At 34.0% G+C, this 13,086-nt stretch overlaps 1 protein-coding gene and 1 pseudogene across 2 annotated transcripts; both read right to left on the bottom strand.

Annotated features, from left to right (window-relative positions):
* Positions 1-885: 885 nt before the first annotated feature.
* LOC145617318 (scarecrow-like protein 30 pseudogene) lies at positions 886-3,592 on the bottom strand (annotated as a pseudogene). Its single transcript, XR_014107706.1, has 2 exons — positions 3,416-3,592; positions 886-3,191 (listed from the first exon to the last, which is right to left on the bottom strand). The product of XR_014107706.1 is annotated as a scarecrow-like protein 30 pseudogene (transcript).
* Positions 3,593-8,655: 5,063 nt separating this feature from the next.
* Positions 8,656-11,602, bottom strand: LOC145618260 (scarecrow-like protein 30). The gene has a single exon (XM_081673036.1). The coding sequence runs from the start codon at positions 11,159-11,161 to the stop codon at positions 9,095-9,097; it is 2,067 nt and encodes a 688-aa protein (XP_081529162.1). The 5' UTR covers positions 11,162-11,602; the 3' UTR covers positions 8,656-9,094.
* Positions 11,603-13,086: the final 1,484 nt, after the last annotated feature.

The raw sequence follows: 13,086 nt of genomic DNA, 5'->3' as shown, positions 1-13,086 counted from the left end.
ATATGCTAATATGCCTATGAGTCTTTAGAAGTTCAATAATACCTTTCCGGCAGAGCTTCACACCATAAGCTTTACGTAAACAGAGTAGGAAAAACTTGACAGGCTGTGTGCGTGTGTGTGTATGGCTAGGTCACACTGCTTAAACTACTAGACTATGTTCAAGTGCATTAGACACCCTGAGGCCTGAGTGGTATACTGTTTTGATAACTGGAAAGAGTACCATATCTGGATAAATGGATGCTCCATTGCTCATGCAGTGCCCATGCTGATAACAGTGATGCAGATCATCCTCTGGCGCTTGTAATTCAGAGCTGCAATGGTGTTCCAAGTATAATTTAAACAATGTGCAATGTCACTTTGTCATCAAAAGGTTTGTTAAACAAATGAAAGTGCAGCAGATCCATGGAAGGTGGATCAACCACTGTCCCCCCTCAACCAAATCATTTTTCAATAATTTGAGCAACTGTGCGAATCACAAATTCAGGGAGCAGGAACCGCAAATCACATGACTTAAATCAATACGAAGTACCTAGCATTATACTAAGTGCATACTCGCATACAAATTAACATCCAGTATTTACATGTATCTTAACCAAATTAGATAAGTTCCCAGCAGGATAAATCTCTATGAACAACATACAGCTCAAATACAATGCCACAATTTATAGCAATGGTAATCAATGCTTTACCTGCACCCTAGAATTTCCTGATGAATCAACTACATAGACAGCTAAAAGAACAAGTCAGCTAAGAAATCCATAATAGAGCACAAATATCATTGCTGTTCCTGTCATTATCTTAGTTACACCTAAAATCTGATTCAAGCAATTGATTAGCCCTGGATCAAACTACAAAAGTTTATGATATTTAGGCAGAAACAGGATATATACAAAGAACAAATTATATAAAAGAGCAAGAGACATAAAAACAAAGTTTCCAGATGTTTACATTACAAATAAATGAAATCTTAACCAAAAATTTGAGAGAGAATTGCAAAAAAAGAAAAGGAAAGAGAAGAGAGGGGGTGGGGGACGGGGGTGCTACATATTACATAAAACTTATGAAGCAGAGGAAGTTTCAGCAAGTTTGCCAAATTGAAAGACCACATAGGGTTCTTCCTTTCCAACCTTGCAGCATCCAATTTTTATCCTCATCCACTACAAAGTCTTTGTGGTAATTAGCTTTTACCATGGCCTTTGCTCTACCCACAAGCTCCCTGTCTAATGGCAGCTGCTTAAATCCGGCCCTCAATGTTCTCACCTGCCACTGCTTGTATGTTTCCGGCCTATGAGTCCTTTCAGCGCCTTCACATGCTATGACGTTAAAAGCTTCTTTTCCATACACCTCACTTTCAACCAGCAGCCTTTCATGGTCATCGCGAGGAAGAGTTTCTTCGAATACATCAAATATGGCAGAATAATGGAAGAGTGCCTCTCTAAATCGAGTGATGAAGAATGGAGCATTATAAGTCCCATTGATAACCCCATGAATGAAAAGGCTAGGATTTATCTGTTTGACTAACTTCAAGAAAGCATCCTTTTGACTGTCCGCCTCAACAGTTTCATCAAGTAATGATACAGATCGGAACATACAGTTGACAATTACCAGTTCATCACCCCCAATTTTAACATCCTCTAGTTGTATTGTGTTCCACTTCTGTGCAATGGACTGATACTGGAAAGGCACATCAAATCTCTCACAATAACCTGCCAAACGACGCCCTGTTGCCTCAACCCTTTCTGCTGGTCGGAATCCTTGCTGAGGATAGTCTATTCCAGTAATGCGAAGTTTAGGCGGCCCACCAGGTCTTTTTGCTAGATTCTGTATGAGGCAGGGCCATTGCAAACCTAGCAACACACCAAAATCAATTATGTGGATTGTTGTTGCTTTCTCTGCCAACTTTAAGATTGTATTGTTAGCCAGAAAAAATGACATCCTTTTAGCAGGAACCGCTGTAACATAGGCCCTGTAAGCTTTCAAGAAGCCCGATGATGAGATACGTGCATCAACAATATTGGCAGACATTGTTGAGCCGGTACCAGCCAAACGTGCCTCGAGACCATTAGCAAAGTAATGAGCAAGCCTCTGGATGTTATCACCATATGGAGAAGAATGCTGCCTTATTTGCTTAAGCCGCTCATTTGCAGTCCTAAGATCAAAACTTGCAACTGCTTGAGCACATTGAGTGAGGAGTGTCCTCAGATCCACCTCTTCCACTATATTATTCTGTTTCTTACCACGCGTTGTTTTACCCTTCACCTTCACTCCTTTTTCCTGCAACTTCTTGCTCACATCAGTTGCTGAGGATTCTTTATTACCTACAGCAAGATCATCTTTATCTTCCCTGCATAAAAGTATATCATCATACTGCTTCATCTCAACATAATCTTCATTAGACGAAGCTTGTTGCTTATTACTCCTTCCTCCTCCATAAGAACCATCATCTCTTTTATGGTTTTTCTTCCTCCTCGGTTTACTCACCACCTTATCTCCTTTCTCTGGTGCAAGTGATGAAATTGTGCTAACAGGAGAAGTTGCTGCCCCATCTTTACAATCATCACTATTACTCGACCCTGATGATTGCGAATTCAATTCCAAGAACGATTGAGAAAGATCATCTAAGCTCAGAAAAGGTTCAGATGGTGTTTGACTTTGCACCCAATTGGACCCAACACCAAAACTATTATCCCAACATCTACCTAAAACATCATCTGGGTTTTCAATACTTTGATCTAAACATGATGTAGGTTTATCAGTAGGTGAATACTCCTCTCCTAGAGCATCATATAAAGATTTCTCAGTAGCTTGAAGAGCCCTATAATCTTGTACAGTAGCAGGAATTTCATCCAAATTCTCCTCCAAAAGAATATCACTTAAAAACTTGAGGCAAGCATCAGAAAAATCAGGCACATCTGAGTTTATGAAACTCTTATTGAAATCATCTAATGAGGGTTTTTGATCAACCAAAACATCGTTTCCAAAGATTTCACCTTGGCAGATCCCATTTCCAAAGTTTTGATGGGTGTTAATGTTTGAAATCAAATCTGGATTGAATTTGAATTCATGACTCACTAATTCAGGATCAACAAGAACAGGATACATCAAATAAAACCCAAAAAAAACCAGGTTTTGGGTATTTTTTCTCTCAGACAAATTATCAAACAGGTGGTGGGTCTGAAATCTTAATCGTCCTACAATACAGATTTACAACAAATTAATAAAATCAATCAAAACCCACCAATTAAATGATTGATAGATCAATTATTTAGAAGTATGAAGAACCAATCAAAACAGAAATTAACCCAACATCATAAAAATTGAAACTTTGGTTTTCTGGGTAACTATGGAAGTTACTAGTACTCCGTATTAATTTAGTGGAGAAAAAAAAACGGATAAGAGGTGCGAGGATTAGTACCTGGAAGAACAGAGAGAATTGTTGAAAATGATTTCAAGATCAATAGTCAAAGGGGGTGACCAGCAATCACTCAGAACCCGATTTCATTTTTGTTTATAAAATAAGATGACGATGTTTTCGAAAAAAAGATGAGTTTTCAAGGAGCAATGGAATAATATACAAGTATCAGACAAAAATAAAATCAACTCTTTCTGGAATAGTGTTCCGTCAAAAAAAGAATAGTGTCACCTGGCCCCGTGGGGCATAATATAAATGTATCGTCTATAACTGATAATGGTGTTTTTGTTGATGCATTTCGATCTCAAAGTTGCGTAGAGTTGGACGTGTTAGGGTTGAGGGCTTCTTCACTTCGATATGAGTTTGGTTAAATTTTTTGTTACCCAGACATAACACAAAAGGTATGCTAGTGTAGTGGAACATATGATTTACCTAAAAATCAATTTTCAAAATTTCTTGAATTTAACACGAGCCTAATATATAGGCTTGTGTGTTGACCTGGTCATTTCTCAACTGGATTAAGATATAGCCTACTAAAGCTCAAGTCTTAGTGGCTCAATATATAAGCTTGAATGACCTAGATCTAAGAGCACGAGCATGAGCACGCTATAAGCATTACTCGGTTGCTTGTTATTCTGATTGTATGATATATTTTTCTAGCATATTAAATTTCTACGAGTATAATCTATTTCTATAGTATGTAATAAACCATACGAAATATATATACGTAGTATTAAGTTAAATGTTATGGAGTACCATTATTTTGAGATGAAGAAACTATTTTACAATTCAAAATGTCGAATATGGTGGGACATGGGCCAAAGTGGTCTAGAGGTTTCAATTGACTAAGGAAGTCTAGAATTATGTTGTTGACTTTTGCTTGATTGAATGGACGTCGGTCGTTGAGGAACTTGATATAGTGTGAATGCGGAATGCGGCTTAGATTTGTCCAAGTAATATACTTCACCAATTGTATGATGTGTTATGTGTGACATGTTGTTACGGACTTTTAATTAATTTAAGTAAAGGTTATTGTTTTTTTTTTTTATTGATTAAGTAAAGGTTATTGTTGGGCCAAGGGTCAAGTCCTCAAGGTCTACGACAAGATGAAAGCCGCACAAGTGAATATTCTAGCATTATAGGCTTATAGCACAGCACGTAGATCTTATTGAAGTAACACCTCTTATAGAAGATTGAGTCACTGTAATTACACATAACAATTTGTGACGGTAGAGGGGAGGGGTTAGGAAATCTCCTCCTCCGAGCAAATGTAATTAGTGGGACTTGAACAAAGTCAACCTTAGCAAGTTGATTTGCGTTAAATATTACTATGTGTGTTTAGACCCTTTTTTTATGCATTAAAAGTACTAAATGCGCATTTTTTTTTTTTGAACGGGAAATGCGCATATATTAATACTGAGATTTTATGTACCACTCGTACATAAAAACATATAATATTCCTTTTAATCTTTTTTTTTTCTCACAAAAAGGATTTCAATTGAATGTAACAATAAAAAAATGTGAAGAGAGTACTACTTCTACTACTTAGAAATCTCATACAAGTACATAAACAACTCAACTAAATTAATTTTATTGTAAGACGGTTAATTTGAGGGTAACTTTAACTATTTTTATAGTAACTTTAACCACTTAAAGAGTAACTTTTAACTTTTATTTTAATGTGTAACTTCTTATAGATTCATTACTTCCTCTGTTCTTTATTACTTAGACCTGTTTTTTTTTTATCACGCTTAATGCAAAACTTGACGGACCAATAACTTTAATTCTCCATAAGTAAAAATTATAAAATTTATATATTATGATAATACTTATTGAAACGAATTCAAAAAAATCTTTCACAAATATGTTTTTCATTATATATTATTCACAAAATATGGTCAAAGGAGGGGTCATGAATAGTGTAAAAGTTAAAGCGGGTCAAGTAAAAAAGAACGGAGGAAGTATTACCTAATATAAAAGCTAATATAATTAATCTAATAAATAATAAGTTTTTTTGTAAGATAAAATTTATTATTTGAAAAGTATGTAACTCTTGTAGTACAAAGGTAACTTTAAATACGTTTATAGTAATTTTAACCCTTTTAATAGTAAATTAGCATATACTCGCCTTTTTTGAAAAATTTGTGTGAACAAATTTGTCCATTATTATAATTAAAAAAAAAAAAATTATTAGATGGGAGATTTGTATAATAATATTGTATTAATGATGTGGGCGTATGAGCAAACTACTTAGCTAGATGTATTATGTACTTCGTATGTTATATTACCAGTGCGCTTACGTCATGATATAAAATTAATCAATAATTACCATATTTTTAAACCTAAAAAAAAAAAAAAAAAAAAAAAAAGGATCATTACAAAATAATTAAAGGAAATCGTAATGGCATGCTTTTGTCTGCCGGCACTTTTATAGTGGACTGAAGAGAAGAGTTGGGGTCCACTAAAAGTTGAGATAGATGAATCTGGACATTTCATTCATTAAAATATTTTAAAAGGAAGTAGCCCAGGAACCTCAGTTTAAGGTTTGGATGATTAAAGTTGCATGAATTATTGGTAATTTGGAGCATTAATTTATTAATTAGTCCTTCCTACTTTACTCATCTCATCATAGTCCATGCACTCACTTTTTGAATATGGATTCTTCAATACTTAAATGAGCTTTAAAGATTTTGTACATATAAAATATTTTTGGGTAATGATATATGTAGGGTCTATTCTCTTCAAATTATTTTCAGTTTGGTTCAGTTCTTAATTTTCTTCTCTTATACAGTAAAATTTTCAATTCAGTTCAGTTAATTCAGCTCAGTTCAATTAATCAGAACAGACCCATAATTTTTTTCATTTGTAAAAGTGTAATTTTTTTTCCAATTAACCTTTCATTCAACTATTCATGCATCCTTGCACAACTAATTTAATAACAATTCCTTAAAAATACTCCATGTCTCCGTATACTATGAAGTATGAGTAGTATGAAATGCTATAAATTTTACAACTGGTGTGTCATTAGATTGATTTATTAGGTTTTTTTACACAGAGTACATATTTTATTTGACCTACTTCATAATTCATTAAGATTGCCAACTCTACATGATTAATTTTTTTTTTTTTTTTTTTTTTTTTTTTTTTTTTTTTTGAAAGAGGATGTATTCTATTTTAGTTTCAATCTAACCAAAAAGATATTGAATTAGACTAGGACAAAAATCAAATCCAACAGGTCGGGTTCACACAAATTAAATGTCATTATCAACGTGTGATTATGACAAATATTTGGGATAAATTGGTAAAAGTAAGATCATCGTGGTTTGGTTATTTCTTGCTATCCAAGTTGCGGATAGAATTGTCTAGTGTCAACGAATGTAGCAAACAAACAGTTGAATACTACATACTGTTTGAATATTCAACAGTCAACCCATACTTTCTTTCATTTTTCATATTAAAAAATCAAATAAAGTAAATTATACTAATAAATTAAAACCCTTGTTATAGGGAATTCTCGGTCAGTGTTATAGCGGCCACATATATATGGTGTGATAAGTCGCACAAAACACGCTGATGAATTAATAATGTAAGAGTAAAATTGGTTATTAAAGTATTAGATAAGTGTGATTTGTAATTCTAAAAATAAAAATAGATTTTGTTCTAGATATGCTCCAATAACTCGTATCCAAGATCGGTAAAGACCTATCATCCAGCTAAGCACAACACAAAAACACAATCAAGATGGGTTAGTTGATCGAAAATAACCACTCTGATGATAAAGTCAATTTAAGTTTATGAGAATAAGGAGATAAGAGAGAATTCAAGAGAGAATTTTGTGTAAGAGATTCTACCTTATTAATAAGAAAATCATAAATATTTACAGGAAGATGATCAGGAGTAACTTGTATGTCAAGCAAGTGGTAGGCTTCCATGTGGCGGAGAGTGTGACTGACCACGTGGCTAATCGTGCATAGAAAATATACGATATGACCTTAGTTCCGGTATAGGAAGCATTCATTGGGGCGTGGTGTGACCTGTCCCGGATCCGTTGTTACCATATCGACATCGATAACATCCTACCCCGATTATTTTAATTACTTTAGTTATTTTGATGTTTGCTTCTCTAAACTCTCCAACACTTGAATAAAAAATTAAAAATTAAAAAAAAAAAGTTTATATTCATAACTCAAAATTCAATCACATTATGGTTGATACTTGCTCACATTAACGTGTAGACTTTTACCATTTAAAGTCAAAAATACTTGTAATATTTTAGAATGTGCAACATGTTCTGATGATACTTGAGTAACTTGACCAAACATCGATTAAAAGTTTCATGAAAATTATAAAGATGCGGGGTATAAAACTAAATGATGAGATTGATGACCCTCACCCTAAATTAATACGAGTAGCACCTAATCTTGAATCTTCCAAAGTAGTCAAAGTCCTACTAGTACTTGTTAGTTGTTAAGCTGTGATGCCTTCTTTTTATATCCCCTCAAAAAATAATAAAAACAAAAAAGTTAATACTTGTATATGCTGAATTGCTGATCAAGAAAACCTTTGACCAGTGTTATCCCCCTCTTGCTCAAACAAAAATAATAAATCAATGGAGTAGTATTATTATTATTAATAATTATGTCAAATTCAACCGGATTGCTCCAAATCTACACCCTATTAAAAAATACGTACAGAAACATTAACTCCGTAAATAACTATCCCTACTAACTTCCCAAATAACTTTTTAAGGCAAACTAGTTTATCATGTGTAATAACACAGATACACTCTAATTTTATAATAATTGTAATATGAGTAATATAAATACTTCGGTATAACCTTTGACCAACTCAAAGTTGGCAACTATGAGTAATTTGGGGCCTATGTGCAGGCCAATCAAGAGACAGACATTAGACTACCTTAACAATGTGAACTAATATAAATCTATAATTTTGTTGTTGAGATTTTTGAGAATGTGATTTATATTATTGTTTTTATGTTTCATTCAAATCTACCACTGTACTTCACATTTTCTTTTCTCCATGTGTATGTGCACCCGTGTGATACTACATCAGTGCATATGTTGCTATATGGTCTCTATCAGAACTTATTTTTAATTAAGATTTCTCAGCCTGAAACTCGAAAATGATGGTGCGAAATAGACTGATTCTGCAAGTCACCCCCAAAACAACATAATCTGATCTGAATTCATAATTATGTATTCTATATCATTCTTAGCTTGAAAGAAGCTTCATTATAAACATGTGCTCCAGTACATTTGTATTACAATCATCAATCAATAAGAAGCAAAACAAAGCTTCTCACAGATTTGCAGGAAGACGGTATACAGATTACAGAGAAGCCTCCCTTTTACAACATAAATTAAGACCATCTACAAAGACTACAATACTATCCTAGATAAATTACACGAAAAACCTCCTAATTGACCTTCCAATAGATCAAGTAGAAAGTGATCTGCAATAGTATATGAGCATGGTATAGTCAAAATGTCAGATGTGACATTGCACCTTGCCCTTTCTGATATATTTGAATCTAAGCTCTTCTAGGCTCAAAGTCTGACTTAAAATCGTAGGCCGTGAAACAGATGAAAAACTGAATTATATATTACAATATTACAGATTGACATTACAAACATATGATCATGAGAATAGTTATAACTCTAATCAGGAGGGTTTCCAAAAGGAGAGGGCACAGAAGATTCTGCCCTTCCAACCTTGGAGCATCCAATGCCTGTCTTCATCCACGAGAAAGTCTTTAAGATAATTTGCCTTTACCATGGCCTTTGTTTTACTCACAAACTCCCTGTCTAATGGAACCTGCCGTAATCCTGCCCTTAAAGCACGCTCCTGCCACTTTTTGTATGTTTCAGGCCTTTGTACTCTCTCCGCACCCTCACATGCTACAACATTAACGATTTCTTTCCCATACATCTCACTCTCTATCAGTAATCTTTCATGTGCATCGCGAGGTAAAGTTGCGTCAAACACTTCAAATGCAGCAGAATAGTGAAAGAGTGCCTCCTTAAATCGATTGATAAAGAATGGAGCAGTGAATGTACCATTTACGATTCCATGTATGAAAAGATCAGGATTCATACTTCTTATCAACCTTAAGAAAGCATCTTTCGGACTATTTGGTTCTACTGTCTCATCAAGTAGTGTTCCAGACCTGAACATACAGTTGACAATCACCATTTCATCACTCTCAATCTTCAGGTCTTCTAGCTTTATGTTTTCCCATTTCTCAGCTATGCCCTGATACTTGAAGGGCACTCCAAATCTTTCACAATAACCTGATAGCCGGCGTCCTGTAGCATTAACCCTATCTGCTGGCCGAAAACCCTGCTGAGGAAAGTCTATTCCTGTAATGCGAAGTTCTGGTGGACCATCTGGTCTTTTTGAAAGTGCTTGTATGAAGCAAGGCCACTGTAGACCCAAGAATATACCAAAATCAATAATGTGGATTTTGGTTGCTTTCTCGGTCAACTTTTTAATGGTATTGTTGGCTAGAAAATAGGACATTCTTTTGAAAGGAATGGCTGAGACATAGAGCCGGTAGGATTTTAAGAAATCGGATGATGAGATTTTCATATCACAGATATCAGTAGAGATTGTCGAACCAGTGCCTGCTAAACGCGCCTCTAGACCAGTAGCAACATGATGGGCAATCCTTTGGATGCTATCACCATATGGCGAAGAATACTGTCTAATTTGCTTAAGCAGCTCATTTGCCGACCTAAGATCAAAGCTTGAAACTGCTTGTGCACATTGAACCAAAAGATTTCTTAAATCAACTTCATCTACCTTGATGCTTTTCTTCTTCCCACGCGCTCCTCTCCTTCCATGACCCTTTGTCGTCGATAAACATTCTTTGGGACTTAAAGAGGCCTCCTCCTCTTTGTTTTCACTACAAAGCAATATATCATCATATTGCTCCAACTCAGCATAATCTTCACTACTAGCTGCTTGAAGTTTGTTACTCCTTCCTCCTTCATGATCAACATCATCCCTTTGACGACTTTTCTTCCTCCTCAAGCCCTTAACCGGCTTCTCCCCTTTCTTGGGAGCAGTCGATAAGGGCTTCTTAGGGACAACAACATCATTTACTACCCCATCATCACCGTCATCAGAGCTCGAGCCAGAGGATTGTGGATTCAATTCCAAGAAGGATTGAACAAAGTCATCCACATTGAGGTCTAATTGAGGTTGGCTATGACTCAAATTGGACTCGAACGAGCTAAAACTCTTACCAGAAGAACTATCATCTAGGGATAGAGTGTTTCGATCCGAAGATGACGGGGAATAATGAGATGAAGGAGGGTATTGATTCTGGAAAGGGTATGACTCTCCAAGAGCATCATACAGAGATTTTTCAGTGGCTTGAAGAGCCCAATGCTCTTGTGCAGAGGCAGGATTCTCATCCAAATCTTCCTCTAAAAGAATATCACTTATGAATTTAAGACAATGATCAGGAAAATCAGGTATTTTCAAACATCTACTTTTGCTCTCATTTTGATCAATTGAAAGAGTATCCAAATTAATCGAATCAGGAGCTTCTAAGCTGATTTTGCTCTCATTTTCTTCAAATTCAAGGGTTTGAGGTTCAACAAATTCAGGGGTTTGAAAGAAATCTCCAAAAGTTGGGTTCTTTAGATAATTTGAACCCATTTCTGCTGGGTAGAATTTGAAGGCAGAGTTCATGAGATCAGAATCAACAAGTACAGAATTCATGGCAGAAGAATGAAAAAACAGAGTATTTATGGTTTTTCTCACAAGCAAATGATCAAACAGGTGGTGGGTGTTACAGAAAACCCAAAACCCACCAACAAAATCAGCCAAAAATCAATCAAAAAACAAGAAATCAAGGGATAAATGAACAAATTGAAAGAAAGAAGCAAGCTTTAATTGAAATTTGAATGTAGTAAGAAAAGTGATTATTGATAGAAGTACCTGAAGAAAAATGAGGAAACTAATGAACTCAAGATTGTATCTTTGAATAGAATTATAGCCCTTTTAAGTAGAGATTGAAATTGTACTGTAGTAGTAGAAGTATGAAGCTTCATGGAAGGAGCTTGAAGATAATTAAATATGGTCAATGTGATAAAGACAGCATTAGTAGAATGTTGAGTGAACCAAGAAAAAAAAGGCAAATTTGAGAAATAAGTTGTTACTTTTCTTTCTTGCTGCCCAAGTTCATATATCCTAAATATTTGCATGTGACTATCATATATTATGTGAGGACAAAGTCTAGAGGAATAGTCGTTAATATGTTTAAGGGTTTGCTAAATTTAGAGTATATAATATTAATAGTATGATGGTTGTTGCATGATTGTTATTATTTCTTGTAGTTATGACAAATTGAGACCAATTAGATGGTTACATGTCATTACGAAAGTTGTTTTTATTGATTTGCTTAATGGTTAAGAGGATATGTTTTTAAAATGTAGTTTTATTGATAAACACATACACTCATAAAATTTCAATTGTATTTATGTAATATGATAACAACATTTTTTACTCAACATACATATATATCTAACAACTCATAAGTTTTCTTTTAATTTACAGCTTGGTGCATAGTACACGGTACATCTATAATGATGTGCAACAAATACATGACACACTCTCTAATTTCTACAATAATCAAATATCGGGGTGTGATTTATTCGGTTGATTTTCACTTAATTACTTACGGTGTAATTGAACTTAGCCGAAATAATTTGTCATATTGTTAGTTATTTTAGTTGCAAATTGAACTTGAGTTATCTTTATTAACTCTTACTAAAACTTAATTTTATCGAACATGTTTTAGTTATACCTATTTGAATTTTCAACCTTAATCTCGATTAATTTTTCATAAAAAATAAATGAAAATAAGGTAAATAAAACAAGATCTTAGCCAAGTAGTATGGTAGTCCCTACATCTCCTCCTATGTCTATAATTCTTATTGGATGATCTTAAATCAACACTAATTAGTATATATTTTTCATTCAATATTAGTTCCATATCTTTTTAACATTATAGGACGATATCATCAATAATAAATGATGCTCTATATTTTACTAGTATATATACGAAGTATATATTAAAAATACATTATATATAAACAAAATACATTTTAACATTATATGGAGTGTCGTCTAATCTATTACAAAATACATTAATCTTCTTTCAACTATGCAATTATATATAAACAACACATACATATATTATATATACGAATATAATACTTTGTAAATAACTTTAACAGTTGTATTATCTTTTGAAATCTAGCTATGATTACATAGTACAAATGTCTCTCATTATATAGAGGAACACTTTTACAAATTAAATTTATATTGTAAAAGTACCTCTTAGGGCCTGTTCTCATATGACTCAATTCAGTTCAGTTCAGCTCTAATAAGTTCAGTTCAGTTCAGCTCTAATAAGTTCAGTTCTGTTTAGTTCAGTTCAGTTCAGCTGAGTTCAGTCAATGAGAACAGACCCTTAGTACATTATATCTAGTTGAATGTTGTATGAAGTATAATATTAACGCAGTATATTACTATATTCTACATGTAAGAAAAACCAATATTTGGTCAATGTTGATGCTATAAAAGCTAGAGGAGACAAAAGTTATATAGATTCGGATGAAGTAGTTTATAGAGATATTAGA

The sequence above is a fragment of the Chenopodium album genome, chromosome 26 (genome assembly GCF_948465745.1).
Source record: "Chenopodium album chromosome 26, dcCheAlbu1.1, whole genome shotgun sequence".
Classification (NCBI taxonomy): Eukaryota; Viridiplantae; Streptophyta; class Magnoliopsida; order Caryophyllales; family Amaranthaceae; genus Chenopodium; species Chenopodium album.
The sequence above is the reverse complement of the archived record's forward strand: the minus strand, read 5'-3'. Positions and strand labels throughout refer to the sequence as shown.

What these genes read in the sequence shown, in the direction of transcription:
- LOC145618260 (XM_081673036.1), bottom strand. Translation starts at nt 11,161, where the DNA reads ATGAATTCTGTACTTGTTGATTCTGATCTCATGAACTCTGCCTTCAAA.